Source organism: Lepisosteus platostomus, chromosome 18, assembly GCF_059453375.1.
Source record: "Lepisosteus platostomus isolate fLepPlt1 chromosome 18, fLepPlt1.hap1, whole genome shotgun sequence".
Taxonomy (NCBI): domain Eukaryota; kingdom Metazoa; phylum Chordata; class Actinopteri; order Semionotiformes; family Lepisosteidae; genus Lepisosteus; species Lepisosteus platostomus.
Genome location: NC_142628.1, coordinates 14,903,445 through 14,924,363, shown reverse-complemented (window position 1 = coordinate 14,924,363; position 20,919 = coordinate 14,903,445). Strand labels below are relative to the sequence as shown.

Below are 20,919 nucleotides of genomic sequence, written 5' to 3'. Positions count from 1 at the left end.
ACAGTGGAGTGAAGTGAATCACAGTAACGGGATCCCAGAATAGAGGGCTGTGTTGTGACTTCATCTTCGCTCTTTTGAACATTTCCAAAGCGATGTGATGAAGTTTTTTTAATATCCTACATTCTTATGAAGTGAATACAGGGTATAATCATGAAAAAACGGGAAAATCCCATGTACATTGTCTATGCCAGCTCTCCTCAGGGCTGTGTCAAACCAAAAAGTTCAGGGTTCAGAAAAGTGAACCCCGTCACTCCTCAAGGGCATAGAAGCTTAGTCAAACAAACCCCAATATTAATCCTTTGTTACAGAGACCTTGGTCTATACCAGTTCTGAAACTCTGTTGTACTTTGTACAAAATGAATCATCCTGCTGAGTAGATCTCATCTGCAATTCACTACCCCAGCTTTACTTGGATTTTTTTAATATAAAATTGCTTTTTTGTTCTTTTTGAATAACAGCAACTAAGCTATGCTTAAAATAAAAATGGAAAATGAGGTAGCACGGTCTTCAATCCCCATCTGTATTAGACATCGCCTGACATTTGGTTGAGTCATAAAATGCACCTAAGGCAGCGTTACTTGCATTATGGGAGAGTTTAGTTTATAATGGATCAAGTAAGGTGGATTTATGATACAGAGGGCAAATGGGTAGCTTTGGCCTTTTAAGGAAATCTACCTTTTTAGGGAGTAAATGCAGCACTTGCAGGAGAAATTACTGCCAGGCTTTATCTGTGTTCATGTGAAATGTTACATTTTTTTTTCCTTTTTTCTCTCTTCACGAGAATCGGTTGGAGAAGGGACCACAAGGTGTCGGAGCTCAGAATTGGAAGCAACGTAGCTGTCGAGATTTTCAGAGATTTTGATCGCAGGGTTGGCTAGTGCAAAAGCCGGAACAAGATTTTTTAAAAAAGTTCAGCGGTTGGTTTGGCCTTGCTCTCTCTTGTGACCGAGTCGCAGGTGACTTCAGATCCAGTGTGGGAAATGTGGTGTCTTATGAGAAAGGTCAATGGGGGTGTTTTGGTTGGTGTCCATGGCAACAAAGAGGTGGCACTGAATTGTAACTTCAGTGGATACTTGTGCAGTATGTGTCCATTTTACGGTGTTGCAGGCGGATCGATTCAGTTTTAGTGAGCCAGAACTGTACGTGTTTCTGGTGCTTCAGGGTAATATCAAGCTATGTGTAATTGAAGTATATATACTGCGCAATCCAAAGAATGCAAGAGTGCTTACTATAGCCCTTTGATGATGATACTGATGATGATCAGTGGCAATGATCAGCAGTTGATAGTAGCAGCTGTAGAATCATTAGTTGTGCCAATAGTATTATTGCCTACTGTACATGTATTTCTGCAATATTATGAGGATAATAATTGAATGGATGGAGCTTCGAAAGAAAGATATTAGGAACAGAATTGATCTTTTGAAATGGCCGGGGGGACTGCATTGTCGAGGTGGGTCGATGAAACGTGCGCCGGCCTCTTCCCCCTGACACCCCGTTTCTGAGCAGAGTGGAAGAACAGGAACAGGGACCTGCGGGAAGCGACAGAGGGAGTCTGGAATGGGCCAGTGAGCAAGCTAATGATAACGGAGTGCCGGGATTTGCATATGCAAATCCGAATGCATCATTCTCCTAATTAACATGCAAATAGTTCATGAAATGTGTGCACAAACATGTTTGCACAAACCGGGAGCATCTTCCTCATTCCATATAAGGAAAACTTTAATGGAAAGGAAGCGAAGTCCATTCCTGAAATGACTATGCGGCGTGCCGCCATCATCTTCTGAAGTTAATACGCTGACTGAATATCACTGGACAGTATCTACTACGTGTGAGAAGAGTCATTATTGTTTAAAAACCATAGAATCAATCTTATTTTACAGCTGCATAATGGCGTGGGAGTATAATGTTATTGTTAAGAGCGCTGTTGTTGCAGATGACATGCCTTTCCAAGGCCGTGCTTATATTTTTTTGATCCTTTGCCTGTGCCACAATGGGATCCGTGGCAGCATTGTAAAACTATGCAGAATTGACTGCGTGCACAATTTAGGCTAATTTTGTTTTCCTGAGTGTAAATAAATCACTTTAATCTGATTAAGACGGGAATGATTCATGTGGCGTGAAGTAGCTATTAATCCCCTCGCTGTGTGTGATGTCAGTGGTAGGTGCCGGGCAAAATTTAATAACAAAAGGAAAGACAGACAGACTCCAAGGAGCTGGATGCTGAAATTACTATTATTAACTTTTGCTCCTGTGACTTAGATTTGCGTAGACGTACAACTTTTATTGTTATGATTATTCCATGCAGCTGACCTCTCCCTCGTCTCTGTAGCTCTCCTCTGTTACAACGGGCTTTTAAAACGCGCAACCCAACTCACACTCTGCCCCCAGTGATTGCTTTGGGCAAATGTGCCGGGGGAGAGTGCCTGGTGTTGCTTTGTCTCCCAGGGGAACCTGCTGTCCCACCTCCAGTGGGCTTCAGCACCTGTGTTTAACCGTAGCTGTGAAGGCAAGTGTCTGCACTAGAAAAGATCCAACCTCTTCAGAATTGTGAACCTTTTGTGATGACTAATGCTGGATAATCAGTCATCAGAAAGTACCGAGGTCCAAAATCAGTGTCCGCCCTCCAGGTTTCTCAGTTCTGGTCCTGAAGATCCTATTGGTTCTTGGTCAAGTGCTGAGTACAGTTGCTGAACAGAGCAATTACCCAAACTAGAAGGCTGCCTAATGCTTCAATTAAGAGTTCCCAGGACCAGGACTGAGAAAGTGCTCTACAGAATACTGCTGACTCACACCTTTATAATGTTTATAATGTTCATATGTTATACAGGGACATATGTTCATGTCCCTTTATTTCTAAACTCTGAAGCATGTTTGAGTGAAGAAAGCAGTGGCTGAAATGTGTTCTACACATGCTTTGTTTGGAGATACAACACTCAAGAGGTGGAGCAACAGGGGGCAGCAGTTTAACCAACTGAGCTCTCGCTGACATGCTAGCGAGTCAGCGAGTCAGCGAGTCAGTCAACCAGTGAACCTACTGTTTCTCTTTGCTCTTGCATGCTTTGAGTAGTTTTCCCCAGAGCGCCTTACAGAATCGTATAGCAGTTGACCGTTTGGGCACTGATGGGAGGATAATAAAAACCTCCTGGTGGGTAAATTAAACCTCTGGGGGTGTGAGGTCTGACGATTGCTCCTCCTTCCAGGCAACAAGATGGGACAGTAATCATGATAAATCATAGACATCCTCTGCAAAGGCAAGGTTTGAGATCCTACCCTTCACCTCTGTATCACAGCCCTGCTAATTGGTGTTCATTAGCGTCTCCTGTTTTTCCTTCACCCTGAGCTCTCAGGTACGTTATTGGTCTAATTAGCTAATTAGCCGCGTAATTGTAGTGCTTCTAACCAGGCTCCAAGGTGAGGTATAGGTAACTGTACCTTTAATGAAGTGAATGTCTTGTGTAATCAACTATAAAAGACCTTAAGAAAACCCCTATATATGTCTAATTTAGAAAATAATTAGGTTAATTATTTAATGGACTGTCCTGTTCCTTTGGTGTTGTTTTGCTTCTTCCAGCAATACTGGAATATATATAATCTGAGACACGTACTGCTTTGCTCTTATGATACCTAACCAAGTGAATTCTGCATACACTGGCCTTCAGGCACAGACTGAGCTCCCCTGTACTGTAGTGTAGCTGCTTTTGATTCTGGAAAAAATGTATTTTATTTGTTCTTGAAAATAATTATTTTTATTTCCTTGTATTTTAAGCAGTTATTTTAATTTTTCTAGCAGTGCGTGTGGTAATGATACTGGCGCTGTCTCTTTGCATTGTCAGATCTTACACTATGTAATGTGTTATGATCCTCCAGCTCTGATTCTCTCTATAAAACCATATTTAAGAACAGCTGTTACCAAACAAAGTAGTATTGTTATATCCCTCTTTTTTCTGGTATAAAGATTTTTTTTGTCTTTTTAGAAATACAGAGCCACAATTACTTTCTCCTTTCTCCACAATTAAATGTATAATTATGTTTCGATACCTGAGCTGAATGCTCATTAATGAATGGTAGGAGATGCATAATTAAGCTTTCAACTATGCCATTTAGTCCGGTCTTTTTTGAAATTCCGAACTGTTGTAAAGCAAATCTTATTTCAAATTGCAAATTAAAATAATTGCCTTTCTTAGTTACTATAGAGATACTGTATATACCTGTATTCCCTATCCATATGGAGAAATTGTTGGAATATGACATCGTATCATTATTTATCAATATGAATTTGGATACAGATCATGAGCAGAAAAACTATTTTAAAATACTGCAAAGAATCGGAAAAGTTGAATGTAAGTAAAAAAACATCATAAGGGCAGCTCACACCAGCATAATGAAAATCTAAAGTCTTCATTTTTATATAATTAAGAGAGAAACGGTGGCTTTAGTTACCAGGGTTTAATTTCAGATTGTAATGATTAACTCACGATAGGTACTGACGTCGAGGGCTCACAAATTGAGAGAAAAGGGCTGAATCCTGAATGACTTTTGAAAGTTACATGTGCGAGGAATGGTATTCAGCCTGAGCCATCTGTCAATCTATATGAACAGGGTTTAGAGACAGACTGGGTACCGCTGAACCTCATGTCTTCTAAAATATGAACAATCCCAGACAAATTAAGAAGAAGTTGACACTAAATAGTGCACTATTTTTTTTTTTGCACTCACTGGCGAGCATTCTTTTCGGTGCAGTTAGGAAGGGTTAGGGGGGAAAAAAAGCGAGTTATTGAATCTAGATTGAAGCGCACACGCTCAGGTTGTCCTCAGCTGAGCAGGGTGTCTTGAGATGGCTGTGTGTCCCAGGACGAGCTCCGGCAAGGCCTGGTTACTCAGCCTGTGGCACTGCAGGGACTCCCTTGTCACTCACAGGCAGGAGCGGAATACATTACACTTGTTTTCTGTGCTCTTTTTCTCTCTTTCTGGGTAACTGAGGGAGTAATCCTGACATTTCAGTTTGTCTGTGTTTTTTTTTCTGCGTAAAACGGCATGGAGCTTTTATTTTGGGATTTTTAACACATGAAATCTGTTTTTTGTTGGCAAAGCCGCACGCAGCATATGGTAAACCTGTTGGTTTTATTTTATTTTATTTTCCGTTATTCATATCAATCGCATAAAGAACGTTTTTTTCCACCCCCCTATTTCTGCACTCTACTGTAAATGCAGGCGGCATCACAATGACTCGGGCGGTGAGATGGAGGCTGGGACCCTTGAGTTCCCTCACGTGTGACTGTTTCTGCTTGAGACCCGCTGTAATAAACGATCACAGCAGCAGCTAGTGGCTTGTTAGTGGTAGAAGTGGGAGCCCCAGCAAGAAGACACATGTCTGATCCCCACACTATAGGGTGGGTAATATGGACACAGCAGAACATGAATTGGTGAAAACCTTCCAGATTGCTTGCTGTTATTATCCTCCTGAATCACGTCCACCCTTCTCCATCATTCTTGACATTTTTCCTATTTTTTCTTTGACTTCTACTTCACAGTAAGGCATGTGAGTGCACACAGGACCCGTGGAGCTCTCGCAATGTGGTGACATTGATGCAGATAAAGTGTTGTTGGGACTCTTTGCTTTCTGGTTATTTTTCTACTCCCTACATCCATTACAAACTGTAATCAGACATTGAGTCTTCATTCTTCGTTAGACGAAAAGAATCCATCACTGTCTTGAGCTTAGGAGGTTTTTGTCATTGTTATTACCTATAATTATTTTTAAACATTTGTCTCCTTGAAGGATTCCTCCACAAGTATCCAGCTGTCTTCAGCACAATGAATTCTGGAAACCTGTGACCTGATTCAAGATGTCCACTGTGATTTTATATATTTTTAGCCCCTTTGAGGTCTCATTAAACAAATCTCTTTGAAATTTTGCCCGTGGACAGTGAGCCCTAGGCACATGACCTCTGGTGGGTCTCTCAATTTCTTATTATTTACTTACTTAATTCGGTTATCTTTCAGTCCTTTATTTCTATATATTTGTGTTTATATTTAAGTTATGGTCATCTGTATTGTTAATTTAATCTGCATGTTGGTTGTTGGTATTTTTGTCTTGTTGTGGTTCCACAGTGTAGTTTCTGTCTCTATGTTCCACCATTCTGTCTCAGGTTGGAGACTCTGACTCAACTGACATTTACAGTAGATAGAGGAGCTGAGGGTGGAGTTAGTCTTGTCCTTGTGTTCTTACGTAGCCTGGGTGACTGCTGGTCTGTTATTTGAAACTGTTGGTAGAAAATTCCTTGAAGAATCTGTAGCTCACTTATTTTGAATGAGTGTCAACAGGCCAGCAGCCATATCACCCTGCAAATCACAACTGGCAGCCCACTGGAGCTCAGCAGGTGTGAGCCTGGTCAGTACCTGGATGAGAGTCCTCCAGACCTCCAGGGAAAAACTAAGGTTGCTGCTGGAAGAGGTGTTAGTGGCGCCAGTAGGGGGCGCTCACCCTGCGGTCTGTGTGGGTCCTAATGCCCCAGTATAGTGATGGGGACACTATACTGTAAAAAGGCACCATCCTTTGGATGAGACGTAAAACTGACTCTCTGTGGTCATTAAAAATCCTGGCCAAATTTCCCCCTGGCCTTTACCACTCATGGCCTCCTAATAACCCTCATCTCTGAACTGGCTTCATCACTCTGCTCTCCTCCCCACTGAGAGCTGATGTGTGGTTATTATTAGTATTGCTGTTGTTGTCTTTTGTAAACATTTTTCTTGCACATAACCACTTTTAGTAAACGGACACACATTTTGGTTGGTCCAGATTTTGTATGACCTCTGTGGCCACCTCCGGGACTTACTGCCTGGTGATATACTGCAAGTGTGGTGATCTATGGGACTTATAAAACTCTGTCACACACACGTGCCAGATACAATCAGAAGCAGCCGTGTTTTCTTCTCGCCTACGTGCAATCACATCAATAAAAGGCCATTCACAGATGTTCACATCTTTTAAGTGTCTATTTCCCCGCTAATTGCAGTTCAGAATACTTTACCACCTGATGGGCTGCACAGAAACAAACATGTCTTTGTATGATAACCCTTCTCTGCTTTCATCTCGGCTGTGTCGGCGAAATAGCTTGACATCGCTGACAATGACCTCCTGAAGCACCCTATTTTATTTGCTTATTGAAATGTAAAAACTGAATAACTGCAGGGAGATGAGACATGACTTATAATGCTGATAACTGAGATCATAACAGGTCAGGGCAACGTGCTGCTGACAGGCAATTCATTTGCCTTTCATAACTGTTGCTGATGGCTGCTGGTCTCAACATTTTTGTTCAGTTTATGGAGAAAACAAATTCACTGGTGGGTATCGGCCAAAACGTCACAATCCAGCACATCTGGAGCTTTAACTTCAACGTGTTCAGTTCCTTCTTTGTTGTGAAATATCTGACCTGCAGAGAAAGTCAAACTGTATTCTGTGAATGACACTGGTATAACAGGAAAGTCCAACTATAGTGTAAGGTGTCGATTGACTGCTGACAATGAGCTCTCAAGCTTTGTTACAAGCACTGCTTTTTTTTACCGATATCAGAGTTTTGCAAGTCCAGGCAAAAGGTGTTGGTCTGAATCATTAGGGCCTTTCTGATAGCGTGGGAGGGGGTCTCCACATGAGCTGTAATTGTATCTTCCCTGGACAGCAGTGGCAGTAACCTCTCTCGGTCGGTCCCGGTTGGCCAGGGGCGCTCATTAACCATCTTCTTACTAACCGGCGTCCCGACCGAGGCTGCTACCAGTACTCTCCCTCTACAAGTCTTGTCTGAAAACCTTTTTCTCCGAATTGTCTTTGTAAATACTCACCGTCTTCCTAAACCGTGAGGGTCCGTGAAAAGACAACCCCCGACTGTCCTAGGAACTGCTTTTATAGGGAGCTACAGTCTCCTGGTGATTTCCCCGTGAGAATCCGAAGGATGTGGTTCTCCTAAACGGGATGACCCCACCCCTGGGGAATTCACCCTTGTTTCCTACCCCTGCTTTGCTACGGGCCTTCAGCATGGTTCCGGAATGCCCACCTCTACAAACTCAAGGCAATTTGGTGCCAGGCAAGAGAGTACTATTCAGCTCATCTTGCTTACATGATCCCTTATTTGCTAAGTGATTCTAAAATCTGGCACAACCTAGTCTTGAAGGATCCCATATGTCTGATTTCTACAACACAGCCTTCTTTGAGCCTCCTGATTCCAGTCCCAGAGGGATCTTCACTTATTTTTCTTTTGTAATGTCATGTCTGTATTTTTTTTTTTGCTAGGACTCTTAATAGCCTCTTGTATCGCAAGAAAGGATTTTGAAAATCTGAAGCAGTCTCACTACAAGCAGGGATAAACCACATAGGTGCTGTGTGTCTGTAGGTTTTCATCTCTTAGTCATTTGATAATATGGGCTATGAGAAATCAAGGTAAATCGGTAGATTAGTCAGGACTAGTGGTGCTGTTTTCAGCTACATTCACTGCTGACTTTCTGATGAAACTGTAGCCATGTTGTTTAAATCAGTGCTGATAGGTCTCTCCTTTTGCAGTACTGAAAGTGGCTTTTTATCTTTACAGTTGTGTAGAGAGAAACAAACAGTGTTAATGACGAGGAACACCTGACAAGGAGTCAGTAGATTTGATTGCAGAATGTGATGGATTACCTACGGTACAACACCTAATATAGGCTTGTCATGCAGTTTGCCTGGAACTGTTTATGAAGATTCTGCTCAATGTCAATGAAAGATTTTAAAATGACAAGCTTGTCTTTCTCATAACCACGCTACAGCGTGTGAACAGCAGTCAATGTTGTAATAATAGAAAACACTAGTGAAGGATTTGAGGAAATGGTTGATATGTTCATTGTACACATCCTCAATAGTGCCAATGATTTCTAAGACTTGTACATAGCTGTGTTGGTTTGCATATATACTACACTTACAGTACTGTGCAATATACTGTAGTATATGATATATAATTACATATGATATACTGTATACAGTAGGTGAAAAACAACCTGAAAACATTGAACATTGTTTTATCCAATTACAGTTAGTTTCTCACTTTTATTACTCTGTTCTCTTTTACGTGAATTGTTTTATGAGTTTTTAATCTTTTTTTCCCCCTGACTGAAATGAAAATACTGTACCTATACCTATACCTAAAATAAGTACCTTACCTGATTTGGGAAATGCAGGATAGATACAGTAGATACTTTCTTGATCCCATGAGGGAAATTGCAGTGCAATAGCAGCTTAGCACAGTGTAACGGAAAGATACAATAATACAACAGTATAATACAGTACATACAATACAGTACTGCATTGTATTGTTGTATTATTGTATCATTTTGTCTCACCGTGCTACAGTACGTCAACACAGTGACTTTGAATCCCACTGCAAAGCATGCTGGTTCTTATAGGGCAACTTTGTTGTCTCTTGATGAAGGACTTTGGTAGGTTAAAAACAGCTTGAACACCTACACTTTTCCATTGTAATTGGGAGCACTCTTTCTCCTTTATTGTGCTGTCATAGTAATGTTACATTAGTCACTGAATAAATAACTTGATCGATCACTAGCATTACGACATACTAGAGAAACAGAATGTTCTGAGGCCATAAGGGCAAGTTTCAAATATAGAACCATGGAGACAAATAATAATTAATTCAAGGAGATTTGCTATAACATTAGCGACACGAGTGAATTGTAGTTAAAGCAGTGTCTCATCTTGCTAAGAAAGATGTGCCACAAGGAGTTAATAGCTCCTAGAGCAGAGCGATAAATCTTCTGACAGTCCAAACATCTGCTGGATTAAGCATCTAATGATATTTGCCGACAGAATGAAAAATATTGCAGAGTCAAACGATAATAAATGTAATTTCCTGTCTCCCTGCAGAGCATACATTAATTTGCTATTCTGTAGCTCCTTTGATTTAGGCAGGTCTCTGCGTGCATAATAATGAGGTCAGCTTTGGGATAGGTGGGGGGCATCACACTGAAATCGGGTGCTGTGCTCTTGACTCCCTGCGTCCTCGCAGGGGATGCAGCGGCAGTGAAGAACACAACAAGAACAGGGTGACACGAACCTGTCTCCAGTAAAACTAAGGCTTCGCCTGTGACAGGCTGCACCCGAGTCAGCAGTTCATCGCCTGCCTCGACTACAGACCCCACGAGCTTATCTGGAGTGCTGCAACCTGAAAATAAATTAAAACGTGTCTCCCATTTCTTCTCAGGATAATCATTGGCTTTGAACACTTAATTTCCTCCGGAATTTATTTCACAAGAGTTACGGTATCTTCAAAAGCATGCTATTGCTATGAATTCTGAATATTAAATCCATCATGCCCTTTCACAATACAGTACATGCATATATTCTCCATTTGTGTATGTAGTGTGTGTCTGTAGGCGTGTACTGTATATAGATAGATAAACAGTATGCATGTGTCCATATGCATGCATATATGGTACATATCTGTATGTATAGTATGTGTGTATGTATGTATCCATATGCCACAATCCATCTTCAGGACAAGAAAGCTGAAATTAAGGGATTAACATCATACTGAGATGTAACACTCTGTGTGCAATCATCTGCTTGGTATGTTCCCAACGCATCATTTTCCTGGGTCATGTGCAATTATGTCCACCTCAGTTATTTCTACACTAAAGCATATAGGGTGGAATAAAATAAAAGCCTTTAGAGCTGCAAAAATAACCCTCTCTCTACTAATGGAAAATGAAATTGCCTTTTTTTCCCCCAGTAATCAAAACCCATAGACATGTGGGATGCTGTCCATCTGAGTGTCTTGATCACCTACCGTGACCAATGGAATATAGTGTAGAATTCAATTCAACATAGACACTCTCTGTTGAGAGCTCTGGCAGTACTGTTGTGTGACTCTGGCAGGGATTGGTCTTTATTTAGGTGAAGGAAAAGTCTGACAGCTGAAATTGTGTGATTTCTCCAATGGCCAAAGGTTTCCATTATGAATGTTTTTTTTCCTAGCAAAACATTTTTGGCAAACAGCATTTGCTGTGTGGAAGGGTACAGTATATAAAGCATGTAGAAATGACCTGTGCTTAGATCTGATCTCTGAGAGAACAGTGGTGTCTCTTGGCTAAACTCTTCAAGTCTTTCAGAAATAAATGCGGCTCTAAACTACACTGATGTGCTCTGGGATTTCTTGCATTCCTAGTTTAAAAGTGGCTTATCCTTACTTTCTCCTTCAGAAATGTATCACTATTATATTCGTGCAAAAACCCCATGCTACACAATACCTGCTACATTGTTTTTGTCTTTATTCATATTGAGGCCAGAGTTTGAGCCATAAAGGGACATACAGTAATATTAAAAATCTTCAGGAAATCGGTAAATAACAAGTGAAAATTAATGGCTGCAGTAAAAGCCATCAGTGGAAAATGCTGAGTCTCTGAAATGATGGGTGAAGTGTTTACCCAAGGAAACTGCAACTAAGAACAATGCAATGAATAATGTAATTAAGAAAGTAACAGTGCTTCCTACAAAATTACTGTTCATTAGATTATTCTCTGAATCATGAAGACAGCAGATTTGAAAAGGCACTTAGCATACAGCCGAGTGCACTGAATATGTGCATGTATACGTGTTAGCAAACAGTATGTGTTATTATTATTGCCTTTTAAATGGTTTATTTAAAACATTCTGAACCTAGACTCTATCCAGGACTATTTAAGGTGTTTTCTTCAAAGATGAGACAAAGAGTCTTCTAAGCACATACAGTACCATCCCTTCCAGCTTCTTAATTCATAAGAAATCTAATAAGGACTGTATCAGTTTTTATATACAGTATATTTTATTTTCTGCTGAACACCAACAATAAAAGCAGGTTCATACTGTATAACCATTGTGTCTATAATTTGAAAAAGGAACATTTCGCCAAAAAACTTTTTTACGATAATAAATCATGCCGAAGCACTTGTACACTTTTTTTTTACAAAGAATCAAAGGTTTGCCTTTAGAAATGAATAATGGTTACAGGCAAGAGGAAACATTTTGACCTGTTTAGTGCCTTTTGTTCCTCAGAAACGAATGTAATTAATCCAAGGATCTCATTCAGGCATTTCTGGAATTGAACCAGATAAGCTTCAGCTTGTTCCACACTCCCACAAGCCTTTCGGTAAATAAGTGCCTCCTGTTCTTGGTTTTAAATACTTTGGTATTTCCCACTTGCGCCCTTGGGTTTGTGATTCAGTGTTGATTCTGAAAATGTCCACTGTGTTGACTTTGTCAGTGCCTTTGAGGATTTTGAATATTTGAATCGGTGTCCTTTGTAGTCTTCTCTGTTCACGACTTCAAAGGTTTGGTTCTTTTAACCTGTCACTGTAGAACATTCCTTTGAGTCTGGGAATGTATCGGGTCACTCTTCTCTGGGCTGATTCCAGAGTAACTAACTTCTTATATCATTTTTGTACGCTGCTTAACAAGTGCATTGATCAATGGTAATAAAATATCCCTTGATTTAAATTCTACATTTATATTATTTTGGTCTTGTATACATTGAATCCTAACATTCTCTTTGTCTTTTTATTGCTTTAACATTTGTATATACTGTATATAATATCGGTGCAGTATCAATTGATTAATGTCCTGTTCATTATTCACAGGATATTCCTAAGATTTTGAGGATTGTCACAACAAATACAGGATCTTCAAAAAACGAGACCATGAAGAGAGGGGACACAGGGCTCACAACCTGCCAAACACAAGAGGTATGATTCTGACAGTACTTAACACAAGACATGGTCATCAATTACCATCCTTGGCAAATACTGGGTTTATTTGACCTGATGCACTAATCCAAAGCCAGTTTACATTTGTACTCATTTATTCAGCAGAGTATTTTACTGGAGCAATCAAAATGAAGCACCTTTCTCTAGGGGACAACAGCAGTGCTTCACATAAGAGTCGAACCCACAGCCATACAGTTACGAATCCAGAACCCTCACATCTACTGTGTGCTGCTGCTGAATGGTTCAGAAGGTCTTCTAGGTATATATTTATCTTGGCAATAGTTCTGTGTAAATCTATGACAAAGCTGAATTCAGTTATAAATTGCCAAACTAGCTAGCTTGTAGACGAGAATCTCTTTTACAAAAACCATGTTTGACATGGAACAGTACCTTCAAAAAGTGAAGCGATAACTGTCGCAGAAATATTGTCTAGTCCTATTTTCTCACTACCTCATGCAGGGGTCTCCAACCCTGGTCCTGGAGAGCCCCTAGTCCAGGTCATGTCATACAATAGGTTGCCCTAAATCACCTGTTATTTAAACATTAGCAGTACATGTTAAAGTAAGGTCACAATACAGGGAACACTGATCCTTGAAGGCTAATGGATATTCTGATTTCTGTTCTAATTGATCTCTAAATTGCCAAATTGAATGTGCCTCCTGTTAAATTGATCATAGGTAAATTGGTCCATGCCTAAATGCCTACTGTATGTAACCTGCTGGACTGAATCAAGACCTGTGACATAATGAATAACACATCTTGGTTCAGTGTTTATGAAGGGTAGGAATTAAGAGTCCCTGATGAAAGAGTCAATCACAAACATATTGAACAGTGAAGTATGCTACTGTATATGCATCACTTCACTGAGTGTACTAGCTGTTGGACAATCTGATACTACTTCACGGAAAAAACTGAAATAACTTCATATTTCAATATGAAAGAAAAAATACAGATAATATCTAGTGCTGCTGTTATTTAAAACCTTTCCTCTGAAGTGATTTTTCCAGCTTAGTTTCCTGAGTCACCCACTCCTCCACACAATTTTCATTCAGTTTCCTTTCACCTAAAAGAAAATCCACAGATTAGAAGTCTGGTTTGACATTCTGGGACTGGGGGTGACAAAGATTAATCCAGCCCTTTTGAGTGCTTACTGAATACACAGAGAGAAAGACTTTACAATCCAAATGGTTTTCGAGATCTTTTTATACCACAGAAATTTCAATTCCTCCGACCTCTGTTAATGACCAATTCTATCAGACGACAAGTAATTGAGGAAAATATTCCATTATGTTTTCAGCGCTCTGTTGCAAAGCGGTCAGATTTCTACAAGGGCGGAAAAAAAGAGCAAATCTCACGCAATGCTGGGCTCCTTGCAAAGGGCTGGTGTGTCATTATTCTTAACGAAATGTCTTCTTCAAAAGTTGACATTTTTCACATAAATGAGAGAGATGGGAGATAAAAACATCCCCCTGGAGCAAAAAAAAAACAGGTTTGTTTGTCTGATAATTAAACTCGCGGCTCATTTTGACACCGATTTAACCCTGGAAAATGTTCTCATCAAACACTCTTGCGGAGTCGATTAGAAAAAATGTGTTCCATTTTGTTTTGTATGTACAGTATTTCCTGCCCTTGGTAATGGGGAGGAGACTGGTGGACAGGGAGATGAAGTCAAGGAAACAGGAAGATCATGTAAAGCTACAATAAATGACTTCCAAACTCATGGTGAAGGTGCTCCCATTCCTTGATCTCCTGCTAGGCTAACTGGTATTTAAGCCATCCCTTGACTCCGGTGCAACTTAAACTCCTTAGCAGTTTGCTGAAAACGATGCTTTATTTTTCTGTGGCGGTATATACTGTATTTTTATGTTGTTTCAATTTGCGTGCCGCACATTAACCAATTGAATGAAACAACGGATCAGTGCTAAGTGAGACTCAGAACGTGTCCGAACATGAGTTGGAGTCACATTTTTTGTACAGGATTGCAACTCTGAGCTGGGCTCCAGGTGACTCGTGCTGAAGGTTAGTATGAAGTGTGCCGGTCACAATGTGCTATATTGTACTTTTTATTGTAGTATCTTTTAGATCCATGAGAATGAAAACATGCCATCTGAAAAAAATAAAACGTGAAACTGCCAAACTATTGAATGTTTATTGATTAAGCAATTAACGATTGGCAAGTCAACTCTTTTGGTCAGGAAGGTGTAGACTCCAATGTTTATGCGTACCGTGTTTTCGGATTCACGTGTTTAACACGGGCGCTGCTCTGCTGATTTAGTTTTAGACAGGGAGAACTAAAAAGAGCACTTTGCTTCAAGGGCACCTGCTCCTATCTCGTCCCTAAGGGGACTCGTGTTTAGGAGTGTTCTCAATCGCTGAGATTAAAGATCATCAATCATGCAGGAGCTGGAGTGATCCTGAGAGCCCAGGGTTCCCATACTTGCCAGCTGTGAATTATTGAAGAATTCTTTCTTGTTAAGGCCAGCGACTCCTCCTCCTCCTCCTTGTTCCTCTCCATGTTATCTGCATGTACTCATTGCTGCCTTTGTTACAGCAGAGCCAAGCACGCTGGGAGATGCACGTGAACTCAAGTTTTTCAAGTCCTGCCCGAATACCCGAATAGTAATGTGCATAATGTACTATCGTGCCGAGGTAGTGTAACAAGGCTCATTGCACTGAGCGAATGACAGAAGTGATGACACCTCTTGAAACCCAGGTGTTGTTCGACTCCACTTCAGCTGCAGACCTGCTTTTTCCATTATGTGCCCCGTAGGGACGGGCACTGCGTGTCCTCGGAGTCCACAAGCTCCAACGTGCTTGGAAACCCTTCAGGCTCAAACCCTCTCAGGTTCAACCCCCCAGACCAGCCTGTATCCTCTATGTCTATGTCTAAAGATGGTTCAAGTTTGAAGTGAATCAGCGCCGCTTCTGACTCCTGGCAGAGCTGCAGATAGCCTGGGTGTCTCCAAACAGAGAGATGAATGATGCAGAGGGAGGCCAAACACATCCCATTCTTAGCTGGAACTGGAACGGTTTCTTTAAACGCATTAGATGCAATCTCACACCAGCGATTGCGATCACACTAAAATAAGCACAGAGGGCACAGACTGCCACAAGGTTTTAATTAAGTGTCAAAGCTGAGGGGTCCTTAGGGAAGGGACGAGAGTGAAGGATTTTAATGGAAGGTGTTCCTTGACATGAGGTTATTAATAATATTAATAATAATGCAGGAAGGGAACCTGGGCAAGATGGAGATGCTTGCTGTCTCTAAGGAAGGGCATTTAGACTTCCAGTCATCCTCTAATGAAAATGTGTCAGAAGTACTTTCTTGTTCTTTTTTTTTTCTCATTTCCTCTACGGGAGTTCCCACTGCTGGAAAAAATAGCAATTCATTATTTTCCTCACCTAAATGGGACTTATGAGTTCAAATTGAATTAGGCTCGCTCCACCCTGGTGTCTGTTCTATTCATGAATAGGCTGCAGTTAGATTTAACTCTCTTCTTGCAACACATCTAACTGTGACATTTTACCAGGTGAAAATCCATAGTTGGGAGTGAAGTTTCCTGTTGCTGCACTCAGTGTCAAAGTACGGTATTACAGCACAATATACGTGAAATAGTCCTTTCATAAGAAATTATATAAAGTTCATAATTTAAACTCTGAAATTCCTGCTGAGAATTGTTGAATGTGCAGAATGACATTACACTGATATTCATAAGGATACAGCCCTGTAAACCACAGCTATCCCACATTGCACATTTTGCATGTAAACGGGGAATGTATGGTTAAGCATTGAAAGTGATGCTTTCTTTTAAAAAGCACGTTAAATGCACAGTCAGACCATCATAAAAATGATATTGACTGAAAACGGCCGCGCTGATTTGCCATTAAACCTTCTTGTACTGGCTTCAGGGAGAGCTCTCAGTCCTGGTATTGCTCCTTCTCCCTCGTTGCTGCATTAGCAATATTCTGTACTTTGCAGACTGAAGCACAAACGAGCTCATCAGCATTTTGTTGTAAGGCAGTGAACTCAAGACGGAAATCGCTAGAAATCATTTTAATCACCCCCCCACCCCCACCCTCCGTGCTATCTGAAGCCTCACTTTGTTCATTCTGTATAAATTCCCTTCTGTCCAGAAATCAAATATGTTTCTTGTGCAAATCCCTCGGTCCAATTTAAGTGGGTTGGACCCAAGCTTCTCAAGTATGAGCACAAATTCCTTTGCTCACAACTTTTTCCCTGCCATACTTTGGAGCGGTTCATATCTGCACTAAGCCCGAAAACTTAAAAGACAGAATTAAGATGAAGCTGCTTGAAAGCAGAGATCTGTCTTTTTATTTTGGAGATGAAGAGACTAGACAAGGTGAGTCATATGCAACTTCAGTATCAATCTGCAGCAGCACATTTGAACTCTACTGAGGGGAAATGATGGCTGATTATTTGATTCAAGGAGGAATGACAAAACATCAAAAGAAAACTCCTGTAATGCTCTAGTGATTATTGGAATATATTAATAAGATAAGAAACATTTCTTTTTTGATTGAAGTTGGACTTCAATTTCAGGCTGCACAGTCAAATCTGTTTAAAATAAATATACCAGCAAAGACTATGTATCTTTATGAGAGATTTATTTTATTAGAGTAAACTAAAACTTTTATATTTTTTCCCCAAACTTACCTAATGCATATTAGAAGACATACTGTACAGAGAAGTGGATATTCATACAAGTCTGGAATGTATATTCTGAATAATATTGCCTTGACGAGAACTTGCAGAAAACTTGAACTTCTGAACCTACCGTACTAAATTGATTCACAGGCTCTACCACAGAAAGAGAGAGTTCTCTCAAGAATGATGTCTTTCAAATACCTTTAAGTGTAAACTAGCTTCGATGCAAAAAGACATAGAAAATGTCTATGTCTCCAAGCTAAATTATTATTGTGCCTCCCTGTAGTCAGCAAATGCTCTGTGAGCATTTAGTAATTTTCTAGTATTATGTAAAACTCAATAGCTACTCATTACCAATTACCATTCACCACTGCTGTTTGGAGAAATAGATCCCAGAGGAGTAGCAATGAATGAAGAGCTCTCTGAGAGAAGTCATAATCAACTAGCAGGCCTTACATTTCATTTTAAGCTGCCACACTCGCCTGTGCTCTCTTGCAGTGCTCTGATCCTGCCCACATACTGTATTTCTGCATACAAATACGGCCGTGGATTACAGCTGTAGCTGTAGTGACAAGCACTCTCGGAACACCGGGATGCGGAAATTGGCAGCTTTATACCTCCAAAACTTTCCCTCGGCAAACCGTCCCCAAACCTGAAGGGTTTCCAAGCACGTTGGAGCTTGTGGACTCCGAGGACACGCAGTGCCCGTCCCTACGGAGCACATAACCGAAAAAGCAGGTCCGCAGCTGAAGTGGAGTTCAACACCACCTGGGTTTCAAGAGGTGTCATCACTTCTGTCATTTGCCCAGTGCAATGAACCTTGTTACACTACCTCAGCACCATAGTACATTATGCACATTACTTGTTTTCACTCAATTTCTGCTAAACTTCCACTTTCCTATGGTAGATAAGGGCACACATCTGACAGTGTTTCAGCGTCTCTGACCTCGGTTCGCTGGCTGAATGTTTGACACCCAGGATGGTTTGCTTCTTTGAGCTGTCTGGTCACATCATGCCTCCTCTGGCAAGTCTTCAGTTTTTTACCACGCAGTCTCATTTAAGCTTCTGACTCACAGTGACCTCACGGCGCTTCTCAGCCCTAGCCCCAGACAACCCTTCTGTCTTCTGATTTTTTCTTCCAACCAAGCTCGTAATTGCTGAGACTTGTAATTGAATGTCTTGCTTGAATAGAATTTGATTAGAGCTTTTTAACCTGTTTCGGCACTCAGCCGTTGGTTACACAGCTACTTTGCTGCAGAGCTGGTGTTGGGGGGGGAAGAGCAAGGGGAACTCTTATCGTGTCTGTTTTTCCTCAGCCTGTTTATTTAGGTGTCTGCTTCTTTATTTCTAACTAAACTGCTCTTGATAGGTGACCTTTTAGTCAGACAAAGGTGTAATGATACTGTATCAACACTTCCATCTAAAAAAAAGCAGCAAAGTTGTGCAGAGGCCCAAATACCTGAAAAAGGGGGAGGTTGTGAAAATATCTTTCAGGAATTTCAGGGTTGATCATAAATACTTAAAGGGGAACTGCAGCCCCAGTCTCTCAGACTGGTTATTAAATGTTGTTAACAAAATAAATTCTTTGACTTTATAGAGAAATTGTATAAATTTTGAATTAAGCACAAAATCATAGATAGATAGATACTTTATTGATCCCGTGAGGGAAATTGCAGTGCAACAGCAGCTTAACACACACAACACAGCCACAGTGTGACGAATTATATAATAATAGTACAATACATACAATACAATACAAGAGTTACAATACAATACAATACAATACAGACTAGAACAGAACAGTACACAGAACAGTACACAGAAAAATAGTATCACACATATGAATATAAATATAGATGTAAATATAGATATAGATGTAAGTATAGATATAAATGTATTGCACAGGTCCCTGGCATATATTGCACAAAAAACGGTTGTAAACGGGAAAAAGAAAAAGAAAAAGAAAGAGAACCGATGTGGCAGTAGATGTGTAGGTGCCTTCAGTCCAGAAACAGGTCCCTGTCAGTGTTGCCCCTGCCCAGACACACAGTGGATGAGTTGTACAGTCTTATGTCAGAAGGCAAGAATGACCTCCTGTAGCGCTCCCTGTCGCACCGTGGGTGAATCAGCCTATTGCTGAATAGACTGATTCTATTCAGCTCATGATCATGAACTTTGTGATAGTACTGTAGTAGTACTGTACGTCACCCTGTTGTCGCAAACTCACTTTTCAGTTCCCACGAATGGTGACGTGATGTGGCCCTTCCCGCTCACTAGTCACTGTGATGACTGTAATGAATAAGTACAGGTTGCACACCAGACATTTCACCGCATAAATGTTCCAACATGTTCTCCATGCAGCGTTTACAAATAAGTTCCATTTATCAGCAAAACCACCTCAAAGTCAAGAGCAATATTTCTACTGGGTTAAAATCGTGTCCAAGGGTACAATGTAATAGGGGTGTAACACGTCACCAGAAGTTTTGTTACCTTGTGCTGAGTCACAGAACATGGCTCCGCACATACCTGGAACTTGTATATATTTTGTGATGTAAATTGAAGGTTTTACAAGTGACTGTGTACATTTGACTTTTATTGTGTTTTGAAAGTGCCCTCATCAATGCTAATTCCTTCTAACCCCTAAATTCAAAAATAGCTTAGCAGTTCCACTTTAAGTCTCACCAATTTCTTAAGAGTTGAAAGGACAATCAGGTGGCATTATATTGGCTGAATGGATTAAAAGCTCAGATGGAACACAAACTAGAAGACACTGGAGTCCTCTGGGACTGGTGTTGAGAACCACTGGATTCCTTTCAGGTTTCCCATCCAAGAGCTGCTGTGCAGTATGTTTTCTAGATCTCTCTAATAATCCAGCTTCTTAAGAACAAAGAGGGCTTCAAATTGTCCTAGAAAGAAAACAATGAGTTCAATTAGGCAATTAAGAGTTCAGGTGAATGGAAAAGCAGAAGGGTACTCCAGGACTGAAATTGTGATCCTCCGAACTATTGACATTTCTTGTCTATGAGAGTGTCAGTACTGTGACTGAAGACAGGCAACACCACAGACAAGTCAGAAGGCGGCAGTTGTGAGAACTGCTGAATTGTGTATGGCTAACCTGTAGCTACTGTGAAGTACCGAGATAAATGTGAGAGAATTTTCTCAGCTTAATCTGAAAGTGGTTTAGAGGCATTTTTGTTTAACATTTACTCTATTTTCAATTACCTCTTCAGACAATAAATTTCACTCTAAATGTCATGCATTTATTGGTTTAAAGTTAGCGACCTACTTAGGCACGTACTGCATTATGTAATGGTGGGTTTTTCAATGAAATAAGGAAACTGTTGTGTGTTTAAGCGCAAATGCTCTGTGTGTTCTTAAAATCGAATACACACATCTTGCGCCCACAGCATGCATTAATGAAGAAGGCGGTTCATTTCACCGTTTGCTTTTCAATGTTTCTATTATATTTCTCCTGA

The 20,919-nt window shown here is 40.6% G+C and overlaps 1 protein-coding gene across 3 annotated transcripts in view; it reads left to right on the top strand.

Moving 5' to 3' along the window:
* The window catches only part of luzp2 (leucine zipper protein 2), a 140,375-nt gene that overhangs the window by 112,688 nt on the left and 6,768 nt on the right, over positions 1–20,919 (top strand). For all 3 annotated transcript variants that reach the window (XM_088611816.1, XM_088611818.1, XM_088611817.1), the window contains exon 10: positions 12,652–12,756. In XM_088611816.1, the coding sequence (XP_088467942.1) occupies positions 12,652–12,756 (105 nt within the window). The remainder of the gene's footprint in view (positions 1–12,651; positions 12,757–20,919) is intronic.